Here is a 22,844-nt window from a genome sequence, read left to right on the forward strand (position 1 = left end):
TCGACCTGGCAGAATTGATTATGCGATTTGGTAAAACGTGAATCATCTGAGACTCCTCCAAGACTGCCAAGGGATGAGATCCAACATGAAAGGTGTAGCCCAGATCAGTAGTTCGCCGAAGGGAAATAAAAAAGGGAATCTAAACCCTCTGAAGAACGGCAGGCATGTAAAGAACATGTTGTGCATCTGACGGTGGGGGCTGACAGCCGGTCAAGGGGTGTCAAGGATAAGAATATCTTCCCAGTCTTCAATGTAAAGAAGGATTCTAAATTGAGTGGTGTGGTAGTAGAGGGAGTATACCAAAGATCGACTCCAAAACTGATCCTATAAGGGAGGAAAAAAAAAGACAAGCCCTCAGTTGACAAAGAAAACTAAGAACATGCCAGCGGGGACAAGAAAGAAGGCAAAGTGGTCTAGGGCTTTTTTAAAGAATAGCAGATCTCCCCCGGTACCACTGTGTCTACCTACAGCAACAAAAAAATCAAGAATATAATTGCCCCCTCTAAGAGATGGTGGGAAAGTGACAACGTTGGAATTGGCCGCTGCCCTGGAATCGAGAGGGAGGCTGTCCCCTGTGGGAGATCTGAGCTTGTTGGTGGAAGAATTGGGAGAGAGGGGAGGAGGATGACAAATGGAAAGATGTTAGTAATTCTGAATGGGAAAAGCTGGAGGGTCTTACCCGAGAGCTGGATCTTCTGGCCTCCAGAAGGGATCAAACCCAGAGTGACTTCAGTTCCAGGCCGAAGCAAAAAGGCCCAGGTCCAGCATCTAGGAAAGAGGGTGCAAGGAAAAAAATATGTAGGGTCGATGAGCCCGTAACAACAACATTGAGGGATAAGGAATCCTCAAAGGAAGATGGGCCTTTTAAAACCCTTGAGTACAGACGAAAAGGGGCTTTTAAACCACAAAAGGATAAATTTGAAACTGGGAGAGAAAACCAATGAAGATCTCCTAGGGTAAAATAAAGCCTAAAATTGTGCCTGGAAAGAATGTGATGGCTATCTAGCCTTTCTAAATCCTGCACCTAAGGGGTTGATGGGTCATCTGTTTTGGGCCTTTTGACGTTATTGAAAAATTGTTTAGGATGGTCGATGTGTAATATTAAATATGCCAACCCATACGTGCAGATCCTCTATTTAAAACATGGGAAGGATCCTAGAGACACCTCCTTGATTGTGATGAACATCTATTGGCGGGTAAATATGGAGAGTGTCTCGAATTTCATGGGATCCATTGTTGAGGCGATTGATGAAGCCATGTGTGAAATGGAAGGGGTGAAGAATCTTATCGGTGGAGACCTAAACCTCAGGCTGCTTGATAAAGGGGGCGAGTATTGGAAAAGAATGAATGGAAGGAGAGGAAGGAGAGAGAAGGGGTATGGATGTTGAATTTGGAAGCCAGAGCTATAGCTATGGCTAACGGTAAAACAGATGGGGATATTCCAGGGGCCCCAACGTGGCGTATTGGGGACATCGTATCCTGTATAGATTACTGCTTTATCTTGCAAAATCTAAAGGAGATGATTGAGAGTTTCTCTTATTTTGCCCCAAGTCTAGTGATCACGATTTGTTAGTCATCCACTTGCAAAGATGGTATGATCATGAACCACCCAGGGAAACCATGGGAGAGGTGGCTTTAGATTCCTGTGGAATACGTCTATGACTAAAAGGGCAGGGTTTGAGGAAATTTAACGTAGCTTATAAGGCACAGCTATGCAAAGATCACACCAATATTGATTACACCGGCCTGCTAAAAGAATTCTCCCAGAAACAGGTCAGGGGGTCCAAACCACATTGGATACAAAAGCAGGTGTATGACCAAGAGCTGGTTGCCAGGTGAAAAAGAATGAGAAAGATGGTGAAGGAAATTAGAAGTGATAATAAATTGGAAAGACTTAGAAAAGTACGGCAATCGTATAAAAACTGGTGTAAGGGCTCACAGGTGTTGCGCTAAAAAAAGGATGAGGAATGTATCCTTCGGGCTGCGTGCGCAAAAAATTCCAAAGACACCTGGGAACTGATCAATAACTGTGGTGTATTTGGGGAAGCCAGATCTATGGCCATGGTAGCTGAAAAGGGCTGGATTCAGAATTACTTGACGCTGTTTGCGTAAATCCTGGGGAAAAAAGAGGGGAACCCAACAAACCCGACTTGGGAACTTTGAGTTCAATGAGCATGATGCGATTACAATGATTGGTAATTTTTTTTTTTAAAACTCTTTTTATTAGTGGTCGAGAAAAACACAAAACACAGCTAGAGCTTCATCATACAGATCGCAATCATCATGGTACGGTATTGCAGAGGAACACAGTACATATAGTATACATTTTCCCAAAGCGGTGAGTCTAAGTGTCGCTGTCACCATCAGAGATCATATCACAAAGGAACATTCTAAGGGGACCCCAAATATCCTTCGGTCTGCAGGCCGAAGGGTGTGTGAGAACAAACTGCTCCTCAGCCTCATTCACATAGACCAGTTCTCGGAGGAACTGCTGCACAGTGGGTGGCGACGGATTTTTCCATTGAAGCAGAATACATTTTTTGGCCACTGCACATGTGACATTAAACAGTCTTCTGGTCTTTTCGGAACATTTTCCGATGTCCCCGAATAAATATTTCTGTGGAGACAGCGTCGGGGGGATTTGTGTGATCTCCTCTAGTATATTTGCCACCTCCCTCCAGAACCCAGCCACCACCGGGCAGCTCCAGTACATATGGAACGAGCCAGCGTAGTCTGCTCTGCACTTTGGGCATTGACTCAGAGCGCTTGAGACAAACTTGGCTAACTTGGCCGGGGTGTAGTGCAATCTATTGAGAATTTTAAATTGGATTACTCGTAGCCCAGCATTTAGGGAAACCTTATTGGTAAGTGAACAATACCTTTCCCAAGTTTTATCATCAATAGGGATCTGAAGATCCTTCTCCCATTTATCTCTGCTAAGACCAGGCGTGGGCGAGTGTGCTTGTACCATGGTATATAGGCTGGACACACCTAAGCGGCCTCCGGATGTGATCATCTGAACGCAAGGGTGTGTAGGGGGTTCATCGGGGAAAGACGCCCAGTGTTTCTGGAAGGCCGATCTCATACGATAGTATTGCAGAACTCTAAGTGGGCCCCTGCCCAGAGCCCCAGTTATCTGCTGAAGGGTCACGAACTTTCCATCGATAAACCTATCACCCAAGCACATCTCGTCGTCAGGGTCCCAGGCCGACCGCAGGCAGGCGTCATATGTTGGGGGCATACCAGGGTATCTCCATAGGGAGACCTCCGGATTATACAGGCATGACAGTCCCAGCCTCTTGAATATTGCCCGCCAGGCTGCGACCGTACTACTGACTGGGTTAAAATCACATGAATCCCTTTAACGATCATCAAAAATGACAGACTGTATGTTCGTGGGTACCGTGGTAAGTTCTTCTACATCTACATGTGGGGGGCCCCCATCCCTGGAATACCAATATTTAGAGAACTGGGCCTGGGATACATGATAATAAAGTTCAAAATCAGGGGCCGCCAGCCCACCCGCAGAGTATGGTTTAGTTATCCTTTCCCACCCTATTCTTGGAGTCTGTCCATGCCATAGGAAGGCCGTGGCCATAGACCTAAGTTTGGTGAAAAATAGTATTCCCGGCCAAATCGGTATGTTCACAAACAGGTACAGTAATTTGGGGAGGATTACCATTTTAAGGACTGCTACCCTGCCATGCAATGATAACGGAAGGCGGTCCCACAATAACAGTTTAGTCTTCAAGGCCTGTAACGTGGCACCGTGATTATCAGTGTATAATCTATTTTTCCCATGTGAGACAAGTATACCCAAATATCTGATGGAATCGCTGGACCACTTCAGCCCGCCCAGATAGACAGGGCAGGCTGTTGCCGGTGTAAGAGGAAAGACCTCCGACTTATCCTTGTTTATGGTGTATCCAGAGTATGTAGTGAATTCTTGAATCTCTGCCAGTATGGGGGGTAGGTTATTTTCGGGCTCACGAATATATAAGAGTGTATCATCAGCATATAGGGATATTAGCTGTGTGGCTCCCTTCAGGTTAATGCGCTTATTGGCGTGTCGAAGCCTTATCGCGATTGCCATTGGTTCTATTGTCAGGGCAAATAATATAGGCGAAAATGGGCAGCCCTGCCTAGTGCCACGTCCCAACAGAAACATATCCGAGATTGTTTGGTTTGTTAGCACCCGGGCACCGGGTTTCGTGTATAGCAACTGCACGTATCTAATAAAGTTCGGGCCCATCCCAAACGACTCCAACACTGCCAGCAAGTAGGCCCAGGAAACAGAGTCGAAGGCCTTCTCAGCATCTAATGATACGGCAACAGCGTTCCTGCCTGGGTCAACCTGGGCCAGTATTCCAAAGAGCCTACGTAGGTTAAGTGCCGTAGATCTAGCGGGGATAAACCCATTCTGGTCAGGGTGGACCAATGTGGGGACCGCAGGCAGAAGCCTGTTGGCCAGTACTTTGGCGATTATTTTGGCATCTGTATTAATGAGAGACAATGGCCTGTAAGACGACATATCTTGGGGGGGACGGCGCGGTTTAGGAAGAACAGTTATTAACGCCTCTCTCATGGATGGAGGTAGTATGTTGCATTGTAGGGATTCCTCCCAGACCTGCAACAACGATGGAGCAAGCCCCGCACTAAACTCTTTGCAGAACTCAGCACTGGGGCCGTCTAATCCTGGAGCTTTATTGGACGTTAAATCTTTAATCGCCTCAACAATCTCATCTGTAGTAAGAGGCTGGTCTAGTGCAATGCGGGTCTCCTCTTGGAGTTTTGGAATCTTAAGTGCCGCAAGGTATTTCCCTATCTCGGTGGCGGATTTAGTATCTCTATTACTATATAATCGTTCATAGAAGACTGCAAATTCAGCATTTATTTCGTCTTCATTCACTACAACCGTACCCCCAGGCGTCTGTACGCTGGTAATACGATTTGGCTGCCTGTCTTGTTTGAGTAAGTTGGAAAGTGACCTGCCCGCTTTATTTCCTTCGCCATATCTGCGGGCCCGGATAGGGGAGCCATGTACTGCACTTCTCTAAAGGCCAATTTACTGAATTCCTGAAGTTGTGTCTGTATGTCGGCCAATATGTTCTTGTCATGGGTGCGAGAATAAGTGTCCTCCAGTTGTTTCAGCTTGCCTTCAGCCAGGGCCAGTTCAGCCCTGACTCCCTTAAGAAGGCCAAAAGATTTAGACAATAGCGCACCCCTGACCCAGACCTTAAAGGATTCCCACACCGTGGAGTATTTATCGACTGAGCCTATGTTGATTTCAAGAAATTCAGCGATCTCAGTGTGAAGCCCCTCAACCGTCCCGGGGTCCCGCAGCAATCCCTCAGGCATCCTCCATCTCCTAGGGGGTCTAGGGCTATTGTGAAAAGCGACCTCAAGTGTTATAGGGGCATGGTCAGATAGTGTGCGGGCTAGTATTTCGCATGCCTTTGTACCAGCAATTAGAGAGGGGGAGACAAACCAATAATCGATTCTGGATTCGGAATCATGTACCGATGAGTAGTACGTGTAACTCCTCGTAGTCGGGTGGAGAACCCGCCAGACATCTTCAAGGAAAAGCTGAGACAGAACATTCTGTACCATAAGAGAGGCCCTGCTAGGTGCTCTCACAATTGTGCTGGATCTATCAAGCACCGGGTCTATGGTAACATTGAAATCTCCTCCCCAGATTATGGTAGGGCTATTTACAGCAGCGATCAATTGATCTACATCAGCATGAAAGGTGGGATCATCAATGTTAGGCCCATATGTGTTGACCAACAATATCCGTTGGCCCAATATCGAGCCCCAGACAAGGACGTATCTGCCCAAAGGGTCCAGTTTATGGCCCTCAAGCCGGAGCCCAAGATTCGGGTGTATAAGAATGGCAACCCCCCCTGGACTGGGATGAATAGTTGGTATAGAACCTGGACTTGCCCCAACCGGGCATGATGACCTCATTATCATTTCCCATAGTATGGGTTTCCTGTAGCATAATGATTTGGGCACCATGTCTGACAATGTAATTTCCCACTTTCTTGGCTTTCGAGCGATTGTTCAGTCCCCTCACATTCCATGAGATAAGTTTAACCCTCAGAGCATGAACAGAACTTTACAGGAAATGTAACCTACGGGTAATAACAAGAGCCTGAGGGGAGCTATACGAAAGGATTGCGTGGGTAGTAACGGACAACTCCCAGACATAGTATCATGCATCTCAGACCGTGTCAGTGAGCTCCAGACCACTAGTCTCAACAGTAACCAACATGAACTTCCCATAAGAACCTTCTCAAAGCTGTGACCCATGTAGAGGAGGGGCATACTCACTTTACAACATGGGGTTCGAAACAAACAGTCCCAACTTTTCCCTCCTCTAACCCACCCGCCACCCTCACCGTCTCCCCAATTCGACAGTGTGCAACCCCAAACTTGTGGAATACTCCCGGGGTAGTCATGTTGCCTCACATGACCGCCATCCCAGGTCTCCAACGCCACCACTCACAGAAGATGGCTGACTGTAATCTCAGAACAGAATGGCCCATGCCTTGGGGACCACAATAGCTCAGTGCCAAACATGAAGGTGTGCATTTCCTAGTCTGCTGGCCGAGGTCCATTGTTCAGGGCAGGTCGCTCTCCTCTTGGAGGGAGGGGTATAGAAGCTTCAATATATGATAGGGCTTCGGATGGGTTCTCAAAGAAGTGCGACCTACCAGCGTGTTGAATTGTCATTTTGGCCGGAAACATTATGGCATATGTGATCTGCCGCACTCTGAGGAGCTTCTTGACCGGTTCATACGAGCGTCTGCTAGCCTGAACAGAGGCGGAGAAATCAGGGTAGATATGTATGCGATTATCCTCATAGAGCAGCGTGCCCGTCTCTCTGGCCAAACGAAGGATTGTGTCTCTGTCCCTGTAATTTAGTAGACGAGCAATTATAGTTCGCGGTGGTGCCCCAGGTTTGGGAGCCGGTGCTAGGGTGCGGTGTGCCCTCTCGACAAGGAAGTGTTTGGACAATGCATTGGGCCCAAATAAGGACTTAAACAGTTCTTCCATATTTTTCTCCATTTGGCCCTTGCCGAAGGATTCGGCCAAACCTACCACTCGGACATTGTTCCTCCTGGACCTAGATTCAAGATCCTCGCACTTACTCTGCAGCTTGTTCATAGTGTCTTTGATATGAGCTATGTCACGACTGTGTTGACCAACAGTATCCTCGGTAGCACTTATCCTACCTTCCGCCTCAGTGACACGCGCGCTTTCCTTATCGATTCTGGCCTTCAGGGAACCAATAGTAGCAACTATCCCATCCAGTTTGGTATTTACAGCCAGAAAGCCGTTCTGGACTAGCATGGCCAATTTATCCTCTCTGTCTAGCACCTCACGCTCGCCCTGCTCACCCCCGCTCCGCTGGGTGTCAACTGGCTCAGAGTGACTGACCGCATTGGTAAATGTGTCCATAGGGCCCTTCTTCCTGCCACCAGGGGTCTTAAGGGCTCTGTTGGATCTGCCAGGTTCCCCCATGATCGTAGCAACTCTATTCGTGTATTGGATCTGAAACAGGTGCTCTGCAGGGTCGAGGCCACCACCTCCGGGAGCGGACACGAGGGGACCTCAACTGAATGCGGGATAAGGATGGATTGTATCCTCCCGTGTCAATAATGTCCAGCTCACCTCGGGACATTCAGTATAACGGCTCCCAGAGGTACCCACCAGCAGGAAGCAGAACGGCCGTGTATCCAATGTAACAAAGAGCTAGTAGTAGTTATAACGAGCGGGGATCTGTCACAGCACAACGAGTGGATTGCAGCCCAACCAGCAACTATACTGCGGGTCTAGAGAGGCAGGTAAAAAGCAGGAGGACCGCAGCCCTGAATCAGGAGTTCTGGAGGTAAACCCCCTGCGCCGGACGCCGCCTCACCTGTCGAGCGGAGCACTCCAGACATCTCAGGTGCCCGGCCCGGTTGGAAGCGGTCACTCAGCAGCACGGGCGCATCCGAAGCACGCCGCCCGAAGGATTGCGGGCCCAGCGGTCGACCCTGCCGGAGGGGCCCAGAGGGGAGCAGGCGGCAGAGCAGGGGGTCACACGCCCGCCAGCGGGACCAGGTCTCAAGATGGAGCGGCGCCCACAGCATCACCCGCAGACGTCCGGCTCGTGGGGCTATGCGGCAACAGGATCGCGAACCAGAAGAAGCCGCAAGGATCAGGGCGAGGGGAGGAGGTCCAAAACAGCAGCGACGGGTTAGGAATGGGCCGGGACACAGATCGACCATCCGGCGTGGCACCGGGCCTCCAAGTCCTCTCCGTCCGATGGCAGACTCTGGCGCCAAGGAGGGGGAGCTCCGCCCAGCGCAGGCCCCAAGAAACAGCAGCCGCGGCACTCGGGTAGATTCCTCCGGAGCCGGGAGCCGGCCAGGGAGCACCGCTCGTGTCGGAGGAACTTCGTGGGGGTAGATCTCGGAAACGCAGAACTATTTCGGGCTCAAACTTCCACCGCCCGTGCATGACCCCGGCCGCAGCAGGTCAACCAAATTGCAGCAAACCAGTCAGCCAGAATGAGGATTTATAAGTTCAGGATGTAGAGGCAGCGCGGGAGCCCCGGGTTTAAGCAGCCACTTTCGACGTGCGCAACAGCGCCCCCCAATGATTGGTAATTTTAGCGCTTCCCATGTGGTTGGGCCCAATGGTCTTTCAAATCAGGAGCTAAAAAATAATAAAGATCTTTGTGGTCCAGCGCTGGTGACAATGTTCACCCAAATTATGATAAATGGGATGATGCCACCGTCATGGAAGGCAGCACTTATTGTACCCATCTTCAAAAAGTGTGATGGGGCGGATCCAAAAAACTATCGCCCTATTGCCCTTTTGGACTCCATAGGAAAAATCTGTCTTGCTACGGGATCTAAAAAATTGGGTGGAGGCAAGCAAAATCTTGGATCCCCGACGGACCGGTTTTGTAAAAGGGGTGGGCACGGCCTTAAACCTTTTTATAGTAAATCTTCTAAAGGGCAAAGTCTTTGAAGATGGATCTACCATGTTCATGGCCTTTATGGACCTTGAACAGGCCTGTGATGGCGTCATTAGAGGCCATTTGCGGGCTAAACTGCGAAATTGGGGTTGCCCAGCGGATCTGGTGTAGGCCATGGTAGCATTATATACTGACACCTCTGTCCGTATTAGGCTATTTTCCAAGGGTTATTTATCCCATAAGATCTTCACCTACTGGGGCTTGAAGCAGGGTTGTGCATTAGCGCCCCTGCTATTTTGTCTTTATATAGCAGATCTAGCATTGTCCCAGGTTGGTGTCTGAGCCTTTCCACCTAAGATTATTGGAATAGTAGTCCCATGGATCCTTTTTGGGGCGATTTTAGTTTTTCTGGATCGTACTCCAATTGGGCTCCAGCGACGTATAGAAGCCTTTCGACTATATTTAAACTTGAATAGTATGAAAATGAACTCCAAAAAGTCAAAAATACTAGCCTTGACGAGAGCGGGGAAATCGAGCAAGGAAAAATGTATGTGGAGGGCATTCCTTTGGGGACGGTGGACTCCATAATCTACTTGGGACTAACACAGTGAATAGGAATAGCAGTGAGGCAGCCCAACTGGAGTATTTGCAGTCTAGACTGGCTCCTTTTATCAACCAAGGCTGAATATTCCAACGTAGATTTGTCAAATTTACATTAGCACCCATCATATCCTTCTATAAACAGAAGGTGATGCAAATATTGGTCTATGGAGCAGAATCTGCATTTCGTTTATCCTGGCAATGGTGTGAAAAATTGGAGGGCCAGTCAAGCATTGAACCACAAGACCATATGAAGGTTTAATCATGATTAATGGTTATACAATATATGCTGCTATATATTGCTCTCTCTAAGGAATATTTCTGTACAGATCTATATATTCAAAGGATTGGGATATTTCTGTCAATGAATGAACAACACAACAAGAACACACTTTGCAGTAACACACCACACAATTGGAAAAATTCTCGTACATGTATATAAACTCTTACCTTCTTTGAACCAGCAAGGGCAGGAGATGTGGGAAGGTCCTCCGGCGGCTTAATGACAGCAATTCGTACAGGCCAAGGATTGGGGGCAGTGCAGATTGACAAGATGCCCTTTGGAATTCTAGCAGTAGAATTAAAGATAAAAAAATCCACTTCCAAACTTCCTTTTAATAAATATTTATTGGCACGGGGTGGCAGATCTAGATATTTTGCTATGCCAAATTGAAGAGTGTATCTTGACGTGGAAAATGTCCAACGAGAATGGCCTTGTGTTGGTGGCAGGTGACCTAAATGCAAACTGCCCCGATTCTATTCCAGGGGAAGACCTATGCAAAGTTGTCTGATTCCTTTGCCTTGACTTTAAGGCATTGGCAGGTTTAAAATGGGTGGCATTGATGACGTCCTTAGGTTTGAACATGATAAACAAGTCTGATATAGTGTCGGGGAAGCCTTAGCATACATGGCAGTGAGGAAACAGTATTTCGGTACTCGATTATGTCTTTGCAGATAATACACTCGTCAATGTCTGCTCAGTCATCGAAGTGATGCCGAATACTGGAGTGACCATAGCATGATTTGCACAAAGTTTGAGATAACCTATATGGCAGTGTGAACCAGCTCCCTAAAAGATCTTATTGCCAATAGTGGTGGCAATAAACTGAAATGGGCAATAGGGAATACGTACAGATTTAATCGAGGCATGTCAAGGTTTTTGACCACTTCTTCGTATTGGAACAAATTGAAAAAATAACATCACGATTATTGAAACAAGGATATAGAAACTGTAAACAGAATAGAGCAACTCTAGAACAGAGTCATGCCGAAGGTATGCTCATAATTTTGATCAACAAACCTACCCTCACTTTCTGGGCAACAGTAAATACATTTGCACAAACCCAGCCCACCATCCAGCTGAACACTGTGTCAGAGGGTGCGTGGGTCAATCATTTTGAGTCACTGTACTCGTCAAACAAAGTTCAGTCAGGGAGTGTAAAGAGCAACCAGCTACAGGGCACACCCTTTAAATAGAAGCTTGAAGTGGACCCACAGTCAATAAGGAACATTATAAAGAAGCTAAAGGCCTCAGGGACTCCAGGTCCAAGTGGAATTCGATTGACCTCCTAATGAGTGACCCGAACACTTGGTCAGTGGTCTTCTTTTTTTTTTTGTTTGCAAGCATATTGGATAGCGATGTGATACCTGTATCTTGGCAGTCCTCTTATGGGTGTCCAGTCATTTGGTCGACTGGAAACTGGTCGAATGACATTTGGTCGACGCAATTTGGTCGAAAACCAAATGGTCGAATTTTTTTTTTATTTATATATTTATTTTTCGGGTTTTCGTTTTTTAAAAAAAGGGGTTTTTAGAGAAAAAAAGGGGGTTGGGGGGGACCCCCCCAAAAATAAAAAAAAGGGGTGAAAATAAAAAAAAAAAAAATTCGACCATTTGGTTTTCGACCAAATTGGTTCGACCAAATGTCTGGTAACCCTCTTATGTAGTACCCATATTTAAGAAAGGCGACAAAATATAGATCTCTCACTTTTGGACATAGATAGCAACATTTTTGCTGCTCTCGTATTACGTTATCTCGAGGACTGGGCAGCGTCCTCCGGGTGATTGAACAAATTCCAAACTTGTTTCCAGAGGGGCCATTCAACCAATATCAGTGGGGCAGTGATCAGGGAATTTCAAGACAGAACGAAGGGGACACAGAATTTCAGCCTATTTATAGCCTCAGTTGATCTATCAGCTGCCCTCGACAGGGTAGACAGCTCAAATCTATGGGAAAAGCTGATAAAATGGGGCCTTCCACAGGATCGATTAAGTCTGTTAATTGATTTGCATGAAAACTCTGGCGTCTTCATGCGCCTTGACCAAAAAGGAAATCTTTCCTAGGGAATCGCCGAATCGCCATCAACATGGGTTTGAGGCAGGGATGCATGTTGGCTCTCTGCCTCTATAACCTATACGTCTCGGACATTGGGGAAGAACTAGTCTCGCCAGGTCTGATTGCACCCGAGTTGGGGGCCATGTAAACAGCATGGGTAGCGTATGCCGAGGACTTCCTCCTTTTCGATTGCTCTCGAGTTGGAATTAGGAGGTTCTGTGCTGTTACTAAATGCGCAAAAAATAACGACATCAAAATTAAACCCTCAAAAACTAAAATTCTACAACTCAAGCGGGGTGGGAAGCATACCTTGACCATATGGCAACTTGATGAGCAACTAGTTGGAGGGGTTAGTAGGATATTTATTTGGGGGGGGGATTTTACTTCACCTCGAAAGCGCAGATGAAGGAAATACAAGATCTTCTTGGTATCAAGGCCAAGACTATGGCCAACCAACTACTACACGTAGATAAGAGATTTGGAAAATTCTCGATCTAAGCGGAAATAGAATTCTATGACGGGAAGGAGGTAGCAAAAGCTCACATACGGCCTTGAGTTATGGATTGATAAATTTAACACATGGTTGGACTCAATTGAGGGGGATAATGTGTTTGGGGTACCGAATTGTGTTCCGGGAGCCGCAATAAGCTATGAGCTGGGTCTCCTCTTCTTAAAGGTACGTGTGAATTGGCTGTGCCTGTATCTCTATCAAATAATCATATCCACTAATACCGACAACTTGTACATGGTCATGAGTCTCCCCCTGAAACAAAGAATGGAAGAAATTAATAATGGGGACTCCTTCCTGGGAAAGGTAAGAGCCAAATGTGAATCCATCGTAAGCGACATAGGTCTCGATAGTGGAGTGTTGAGGGACAATCCGAAGAAGGTGGAGAGGGGATTATATAAATGTGATTGGACGTATACCACCAACTCGTTCCACAGTTACCCTTCTCTAAGTCATCTGTCCCACGAACACAAACTTAGAGGCGAGATAGCACCTTATCTAAAGCAATTCTGTGGGGCAAAATGGATCACTAATTACGAGACTTCGTTGGAATTTATTCTCGACGGGGGAGATTCTAATAAGGCGTGGAATAATAGCTTCAACTGAAACACGCTGAGGACTCTGTAAAGGAATTGGGTCGATTAGAATCAATTGAAAATTTGTATATGGAATGTGAGGCCTTAAACCAAGAACGAAATACATTCTTTAGGAATAAAATGAAGGTGAGAGGTGTAAATGACGTGAAAGAGTTGTGGAAAAGATTGCTCAATACAGTCAGAACCTCAGAAGCAGTGGTTGTTATAGCATTTATAAATTCATGGAATTTGTTTGACTTGAAGGATGTAAGTGAACTTAAACCTGCTACTGCATAGAATAAAGTGTGAAGGGAACAATAAAAGGAAAACACTTTGTAAAGTTTTAAATGTTTTATGTCAGTGCAAGCTGCGAAATTGGTAGATGTTTTAATTTGCGTTTTAAATGTTTTCTTCACTTGTGTGTGTGGCACAGCCAACCCCCTCACCGCATTTGTAAAGGTTTCTAATAAACCAAATACATAAAAAAAAAAAATATATATATATATATACTCCTACACCATTTAAGCTTTGCTTACCTTCGGTTTCCCAAGTTTAGTCATTTTTATCTCCGAGGCTCCCATGTCTCAGTCAGAAGCAGGCTTTGAAGAGCGGCAGGCCTCGCCTGTGACGGGAATGGGTCTGAGGACCTGGGGATTTAATTCATGGTCCGTTGCCATGCGACCTGGGCTGGAGCAGGCCTGTGGCACTACAGAGCTGGTATGTGCAGTTCAGCGAGAAATTAAAAAAAAGTAAAACTTTAATGAAGGGCTGCTGCAGGGAAATCGTCCCACACACTTTCGGAGATAAAATCGGCCCACTTAAAGCAATGTTGGGAATTGGTCAATTCCCTGAACGGACAATCCGACACTTCCCATAGTCTAGTAAAATAAGCTGCCCCCTGCTGTTCCTTTGTTCTGCTGTTCCTATGACCTCAACTAGCTTTGCAAGGCAACAGAAAGATCAGGGCTTGGAAGGAGACAGGGTTATTTTCAGGACATTTTACATTAATGCCATGATTTCTATAATGTGTACCTGGCAGGAGAGTGGAGTTAGCTGCTAAAGTCTGAGTCTAACAATGTTTTTCTCTTGCTTTGCAGCCAGCTACTCCAGGGACTACACCACCAACAACATGATGACTTTTGCCATTGTCTTTGCAGTGATGTTCAATGGATGTACAGGCATCATGGCAGGATCCAACATGTCAGGTAAGTCTGGGCCAACATGTCTGGGAAATCTGGACTAGCACTCCCTGACGCATTGAAATGTCAAACATGTAGTTTGGGGAGGTGGAAATCTGTCCCATGTCCTGTTTGAAATAGTTCTGTACTCATACTGCCATTGTCGAGGCTTTGCACCTCATAGCAATGTCATACAAATGTGTTTTTTATGGACCATCACCTACGCTTGTACTTTGTGGCCATCTTGTGATAACGACAGCCATATATCAGTCCATTAACATCATGTTCTCTGGCAGCACAAACTGAAGGAAATTTCCCTTATATGGATGTCTACGGTAGGCTTTAAAGAAGGTATGTTTTTTTGTTGTTGCATCTTTTTTTATGCAAGTGCTTGGTGACACAGTATACACAAACAATACCAATTACATATCGATACATATTCAGGTTAACGGGCAGTCGACATCGGATACTGGCTGTATAACAATGTACAATTATCTTCAGAGCAACGGGATCAAGAGTCACAGGCAAACTTGTCATGCGGTTTAGAATGTTATGGATGGGGTATCCCATTTAAGGCGCGCCGAGCCGGCATACCATATAGTTATTTATGCCAGCATCAAACGCCTTGAAAAATGTCTCCCGGCCATAAGGGTAAGGTAGTGTCTCTCCTAGTCAGCCTCTTGCTAATATAAAATAGCAAATATCAAGAGGCTGACGAGGATAGACACAACCTTGCCCTTTTCAACAAAACCCTGCAGACCCTCCACTGAAAGAATTGTAAGACTGAGGACAATAGCCCACGTGTGCTGCAGTAGATGTGAACGGTATATGGAGCATATCGATGCTGATAAGCTGGAGTGAGGGAGACTTCTGCTTCCGTGGTACCGGCCTTGACTCAAGTAAACAAGAAAGCCAAGCGGTTCATCTCAGCCAGTGAGTCGCAGGGAGAGCCAATAAGGACCGGGCTGTGGTGAAATGAAAGTCGCAAAGTAAGAGAAGTTTAACGAAAGTAACATTGTAAAGGGAAGACCAGCTGCAAAAGGGGACCGGTACCACGTGGGTGCTGCCCCGAGAAACCTTGGTCAATTCCTGTCGGAGTGGACTACAGATACCAGAAGGCCATAGAGTCGACAAGATAGGTCAAAGTGGTCGTACAGGAGGTCAAGCTAAATCCTGGTACAGTCGAAAGCAATGGAAAGTGAATTCCTTGAATATAGAAAGTAAATGTGAAATTGGCAAGAGTGAACCGAGAAGAGGGATGCTGACGAGAAGGGGGCAAGTCTAAAGTAAAGCAAAGAGGGGTCTGCGCCCGGAAGAGGGGGATTCGGGGGGGGTAAACCCATCACCCGAGAAAAGCCATAGTGAACCTGGTTGAGGGAGGCTGAAAGCAACGAGGGGTCTGCACCCGGAAGAGGGGCACCCAGGGGTAAATCCATCACCTGAGAAAGAAGTAAAATAGAACTTTGTGTTTGTTAGTTCTTTCCTTGGTAAACCTATCAGGCCCTCGGGACCAGGAAACCACAACCCGAAGGCCTTGGTATGGAAAGGGAAAAAAGGGAAAAAAAAGGATCCAAGCCCGGAAGAGGGAGATCCGGCAGGTGAAAGGCAATCGCCCAACACCACGCGGAACAAGGGTCGGCACCTAGAAAAGGGCGACCCAAGGGTGATGAATCCTCACCCTAAGTACAACCAGACGACAAACTTTCATTTTTGTTGATGGTACTTTTGTTTTGTTTAAACACGTCAGGCTCCCAAAGGCAAGATACTTTCAAGGCAAACAAGACTTGGCCATCGAGGCTCCTGATAAGCTGGAACAGAACTGTCGACTCTAGCTGAGGAAGCTAGAGTGTGTGCTGTGCTCCAAGATCCCACCTTACCGTGTGCTCAAAAATGTGGAGAAGGAAGATCCAGGCTACCACATTGTGACATATTATTTGTGAACACTTCTTTATTTTCCTAAACTATCCCAAACCCTTTTTGTATTAGTTGTAAGGTTTGGCAATAGGTTTCTTAGTATAGGCCCTTTTTATTTGACAATGCCACTAGGACTGCTTTATTTTCATTTGATGGTTGACGCTTGCTCCCATCTTAGATTTAGGTGTAGATTGGGCATTTTTCCAACCTGCATACAGTTTAATAAACACCCTCGAACTGTAATCACTTGTGTCTGTCTTTACTGTTACTACCATGAGTTCCTAACAGATGGCTGGTCGCTATGACCCCGAAGTACCTGGCCTCGCGGGGTGACCGGGAGAGCCCTAATAAATCATGTGGCTCTGTCGTCCTATCCGTCAGTGGGAAGATCTCGGACTTGGTATAGTTGACGAGGAGCCCCAATGCATCCCCAAAGGCAATAACGTCCCTCATAATCAGGGCAAAGTGGTGCTGGGGTTCCTGTACATAAAGTATTGCATCATCCGCATACAAAAATATAATTTCAGGTTTTCATGTTATTCTGATCCCTCCGTGTCGATGTTTATGCCTGATTAAATCTGCCAGTGGTTCGATAATTACAGGCGAACAGGGCGACAGCGGGCAACCCTGCCGCGTGCCCCTAGCAATGGGAAATGGGGACAAACGCCATTAATCATAACCCTAGCCGACGGAGACGCATACAGCACCCATGATGAAAAGTTTGGCCAAAATTGCGCTTACGAAGGACGTCATAGATAGGTTACTGAGTCGAGGGCTTTTTACATGTCGAGTGCCGCTGCCACCGCTTGAGCCTCTGGGACTATCTAGGCCAGTATATTAAAGAGGCGGTGCAGGTTGGGTGCTGTAGAGCGCCCGAGAATGAAGCCTGACTGATCAGGATGAACTGTGACACCCATATACGGTGATAATTTAGTGGACAACATTTTGGAAAAAATCTTGAGGTCCAAATTAATCAGTGAAAGGGGTCTGTACAAGCCGCACTGTTCTACCGGTTTATTGGGTTTTAATAGTACCATAATAACTGCTTCTCTCATAGTGGGGTTGGGATGGTTCCGTTTCTCACTCTCCTCCTACCACGCTTTATACAGGTGGGGGGCCCCGAAGTATGAAAAGAATATACTTTTAACATATCTATGCAATTACGTGTTGCATAGGAAGGCTAAATACAGGGATCGAAATTGGGATTTGTTGACCAGGATCAAAAAGCAGCTCCTGGGTATCGGGCATAACCACTTGGCCAGAAGCTGCCTTTTGGGAAATTGGAGCTAGTGCAGAATGCAGAGCAAATCTAACTGCGCAGGATGCAAACTCTAACTTTTTGTCGATTTAATGTTATCCGATATACTCTAAATGTCCCTTAAGTGTCGTCTTTATATACATTACCAAACATACACAGTTAAGATCACTTAGCTAGATTTGTATGGCAAAACCTGCCTCAGGAGTCAAAAGTAGCCCCTAGTAGGTGTTCGCTTTAAGCTAACCAGGCTCCCCTTATAGCGCTCTGCTCCTGGCAATTTCGAACCCTGTAAATATGCTCTTAAGTAATGCATATCAACATTGTCTTTTTGGGTGGGTCCAATAATTAATTTTTATTAATAATGTGTTACAGTTTAAATATAAACTTTACACATAATAATACATTTCTTAAACATTCATTAGAAGTTAAAAATAAAATGCAAAACAGGACTGAAACAACTGTAACCAAAAAAAAAAAACAATCTCATATTATCACTTATCTACCTAACTAAAAAGAAAATTTAAGTTAGTTAAACTCAGTTCAAACTTGTTGAACTTATTGTTCTAATCATTAAACATTAATAAAATTCCACATACAAAGATCACAGTTCTCTACTGGGGTCGATGCCATAGTATCGAACAGATTCATATAAAAATATTCAAAGTTCTTACTATTTCCAACCATACTCTGAAAGTAGCAATCTGCAACTGCTGACTTTGTGTTCGTAAGGCGTTGCCAGAATGCAGATTCCCCTATAGATGCCATATCATGGACAAAATTGCTATAACTTACTAAGTAAATGTCCATCATGTTAACACATTTAGTTAATACATGATATTTTATATGATTTCTAAAATGAAGCGATTTTGATTAAAACATGTAAGGATTCGTTTTAAAATAAACAGCACAGTTATTAAAAAGTGATCAGAACAGTGATTCTTCTCGATATGCATTAGATCATTTGTATACCATCCTGTGCTATTTGTAAGGCAGCATTCCCATTTTGGTACCTTGATCCTTTTGGTTGCCAGATATTGTGTGCCTTTTACCTTACACCTTATAGAATGGTATTGAGTTGATTTGGGTAGTCATTGGGGTTGGGGGGGGGGGCAAATATATATATATATTATATATATCATTTTTTTTTTTTGAAATCCTGCTTTCAGCCATTTTGTATTTCATGTCTTCTGTGTTCTATTGGCCTCAAAATGGTTGTTCTTACCATGTGGGCTCTTTGCTGGCACCTAATAAGCCTCCATATTGGTCCTAGCTGCTTTAAACCAGTTATAGATCCCTGGACTATCCCTCTCACTTCTTGTGGAGGTGTCTAAACGATTTTGGTTGGCCGATTTACCGACCACCTTTAGCCCCTTTTAGTGATTCTCTGGAGGGCCTTTAGCCAGCCCCTTTGTGGAAGTGTATTAAGGCTCTGTCCTACCCTGATGCACTGTTAGTTGTTTCATCTGCAAAGAGGTGGAGGTCTAATAACCTGACAGAGATGTATGCCACAATTCCATCAGTTTTGGCTATTTTGTAAACATTGCTTGGCCTTTCTGGCTAGGCATAGTGCTCTAGATAATGTGTGTTTGTTTTTTTTATTTAAAAAAATGTTTTTCCCTTCTGGATCCCCAGAAGTCTCCTATTGTATCCCCCACATCTGCTGGGGTCGAACCTTACTCACCAAGACAGTTTCTGGACCGTTTTACCACTGCCACCGGCCAAAACCTTCTTATTGGCTCTTGGCCACTGTAGGAGTTCAGAAGGTGGTTGAAACCTCAACTACCCCCAGATCGTCCACTTGGGATATCCGAGGGTGCCACTATTTATGTATGTATACCACTGGTCATTGTCCCGTTGTGGGACTGTTTTCTGCTGAGCTGGCTTCCTCCTTAGACGGCTGAGCACTTGGAAGCTGTTGTCAAAGCGCAATACCACCCGTGGTCTATCTACGAACCACAAGGACCTCTCGCCAACCAGGAAATGGTGCCATGTAACGCAGGCTGCGTTGCGCTCTAGAGGAGGAGCTAGCACACATCAGGACATGAAAACATCCTGATGGAGCTAGCGATTCGCGTTGCCACCTTCATCGTTGCCGGTAATGCTCCTTGCTCTGTTCGCGTGCCGCTCTTCACAATTTCCTTTATTCTCCTGCAGTGCCTTGCTTATCCATCTACTTGCGCCTCAGCTCTCCCAGATCTCAGCCTGCATGGTCTTGTTTACCCTGCCTGACTCTTGTCCCTTTGTTCGTGTGCTCCTTTCATGTGTACTCCCCTTCAGTTTTCTGTTAACCATCCGTAATCTGTGGGCATTCTGAATGTTCTTGCCTGTATTGGGACAACTGACTTGTTGCTTATCCTGGATTCTACTCTACGTCCGGACTTCAACTCTGCACCAATTCAAGTTTTTTCTTGGGTTTTTGCTTTCCCCTTGACAGGCCGTTCTGTTTTCATTAGACAGCCCTGGCATTGGGTGAGGAGAGACCTCATCTTCATCACAGAAGAACCTCTTCCAAAGATTTGGGTAAGCAAAAGACTAAAAGCTTGCAACGGCCAACCTACTAGCCTAACATGGCACAGCTCTAGGAATTAATGGCAGCAGTTCAGAACCTCTCAGTGGAAGTACAGACCTTTAAAAAAATGACAACTATGTATTGAAACTGGCCCTTCAGTTACGTGACGGTGTTCCTCCCGCCTCTGGTACCGCACTTATGGTGGACAAGTTCTATGGGGACCCCCAAAAGGTTAAAGGAATTTCTGGACACTGTACGGTTCAATTCACATGTCGTTATGTTTCCTTTCAGTCGGAGAGGGCCAAAGTGGTAACCCACCTTTCAGAAAGTGCACTAGCCTGGGCTACCAATATGGTGGTAAATGACGATCCAGTTCTTAACTCTATGGATGCATTCATACAAGCCTTAAAACAAATGTTTGACCGTGCAAGAAGATTTTCATCAAGGAAATATGGACATTCTGACCTGTACAACGAAATTCAGGCATCTGGCCCATCAAGCTACCTGTTCTAACGGAGCCTGTATGACGCTATATCGTTGTGGACTTTGAGTAATTCAAGGATGAGTTGTCAAGGTTTCCAGGACCCCCCACCCTTGAAGCCCAAATACAAATGGTCATTCAGATCGACTTTTGCATACAAGAACATAAGGCTGAAAGGATGAAAGCCAGAACGGGATCCTCCTGACATATTCTACCTCTATAGGTAACACCTGAACCTACAATAACTCTTCAGTCGGTATGACACTGTTTTTCTGCAATTTTGAATAGCCTACTTGGATTCTATCCTTGCCCACTCCTAGTTATGTAGTACCTGTGGTAGAAGAAACCATATCTCTACTACTTGAAACCCAGAGATAAGCTCGATCAAACCTTACTACTGCTCAAAGGAGATGTCAAACACTATGCTGATCATAATCCTGACCCTCTGTATCACGTAACAGATCATATCTGGTTATCCAGCAAGTACTTACCATCCCATCTCCATAAGGGAGAATTTGCTCCCAGATATTTTGGACCTTTGAAACTAAATAAGAAAATCCTGTGGCATTCAAGCTTCAATTACCTCTGACCTGGCACCGCATACATCCGGTATTCCCCTCATCCTTGTTTAAAGCAGTACACCCAGATAGTTCATCCTGTCATCAAGCTCTTCCACCACCTCCTGTTATACATAATCAACATCAAGAATATGAAGTAGAACTTGTATGTGTTTTCCGTTTCCATTGTGGAACATTGAAATATATAATCCACTGGAAACGGTACCTTCTTTCAGAATGAACAGTGGAGCCTGCTCGTTCTGTCCATGCTCCTGCTTTAGGCCATCGTTTTCTCTGGGGCATGATGTCATAGCGCGATACTGTTGGTGGTCCCTGTACGATGGATGGCGTTCATCATGCCAACCACAAGGACCTCTCACCAACCAAGACATGGTGCCACATAACTCATGCCACGTTATTCTCTGGAATAGGAGCTAGAACACACCCAGGATGAAAACATCCTGATGGACCACCCATTTGCTCCCCGAAAGCAGAACCTTTCCTTGGTAAAGGGCATGCCATATATGGCATTTCCTGACCTGAGAAGGCAGAAAGAAGGGCAAAGAACAACATCCTCAAAGGGCGAGCAAAAATGTTGTGGGATGGCCATCTTGGACTGCTTGCCACCCTTTGTAGCAATTTGAAATAAATACAAAAGTGCATGAGTAAAACGTAAAAAAAAGGTAGAAACAAAACTGCTGCCACCATCTCATCCTAGGCACATTGTAAAAGTAACCAAAACACCAATATCGAAAAAGTTATAAGTGCACAAAATATCCTAACAGCACTTAACTTTGGGGTAATGCAAGAAACTTGCAAACAGAGACATTGGACCTCATTACGAGGTTGGAGGTAGCCTTGGCTCCATATCGGCATGAAAATCCAGCATCCGCGAATGGGCAATTACTGGGGTATTCCAGCCCTGCCGGACCCGGTAATTGCCCTTTCGCGGCTGCTGGTGCCGGTATATCCCCATTCCCATTGCAGCCCCTTAGGGCTCAATGAGTATGGGGATGCCTGTAGCACCGGCACCGTTCATAACGGGTCAGAAAGAAAGGGTGTCCTGTAGAGTGAATGGGAGGAAATCACTAAAACGAAAATCTTTCCTAGCATTCGCCCACTCGACAATGGCCCACAAAGGCCAGGCTAAATGACCCTCTCGCTCAGCACTGCTCATTCAAAACCTTTCTGGTCAAAAAGCTCAAAGTAAACTTTGAAGTCTTCCGTACCCCAGGGAATCCCTCAACAACCCTGCTATGAAAATGGTACACTCATGTGGCCTTAAAACCTGCCACGCTACGACCAAACCATCTGCCCGTTGGTACACCCCCGGGCTTGACTCCCAACAAAAGCTCAATCCAGAGCTCTACAGTAACAGTGGTGAAAAAATTGTAACTGGAGATCCCACCAATCTCTCCACACCAACTTGGGATTCTGATCACCAGGGCCACAGACTCTTACTAGTCCACCATTGCGGCAACTTCTAACAATTGCAAAGCCCTCTACAAAGTAAAAAATGATTGTACCAAACCCTCCCGAAAACCCTGAGGTACCAGCAACTCAGGAAAAATGTGACTGGCTCAACAACGTTTTCATTGCAAAAATAGACCAAATCCAACATCATCAAATCCCCCTCCTCCAGCGTTAGCCTTCTGCACCACAGTACTCGCAATGCCCCACTGGACCAAATTCTCGCCTCTCCCTTGACCTCCTAAATCGCTGGCCTCCCTCAAACCTACCTACTGTTCTGATGCTATCTTGGCCTCATCAAACAGTTTACAGGCCTGGTATTCAACGCACTCCTCATAAATATTGCTGCCACCCTCACTAAAGGGTCATTCCCAGACAACCCCAAGTGTGGATTCATAGACCTCTTTTGAAAAAACCTACTGTAGACCCAGACAACTTCACCAACTACTGCACCATTAGTGTCAGAGCACTCTGGTCCTAGGCGCAGG

At 45.8% G+C, this 22,844-nt stretch overlaps 1 protein-coding gene across 1 annotated transcript in view; it reads left to right on the top strand.

The window, feature by feature from the left end:
• SLC12A9 (solute carrier family 12 member 9) overlaps window positions 1–22,844 on the top strand; it is a 681,455-nt gene that overhangs the window by 290,008 nt on the left and 368,603 nt on the right. Inside the window, exon 6 of the mRNA XM_069646063.1 lies at window positions 14,087–14,194. Coding sequence (XP_069502164.1) covers window positions 14,087–14,194 — 108 coding nt within the window. The remainder of the gene's footprint in view (window positions 1–14,086; window positions 14,195–22,844) is intronic.

Source organism: Ambystoma mexicanum, chromosome 1p (genome assembly GCF_040938575.1).
Source record: "Ambystoma mexicanum isolate Mex_15411 chromosome 1p, UKY_AmexF1_1, whole genome shotgun sequence".
In the NCBI taxonomy this organism is placed as follows: Eukaryota; Metazoa; Chordata; class Amphibia; order Caudata; family Ambystomatidae; genus Ambystoma; species Ambystoma mexicanum.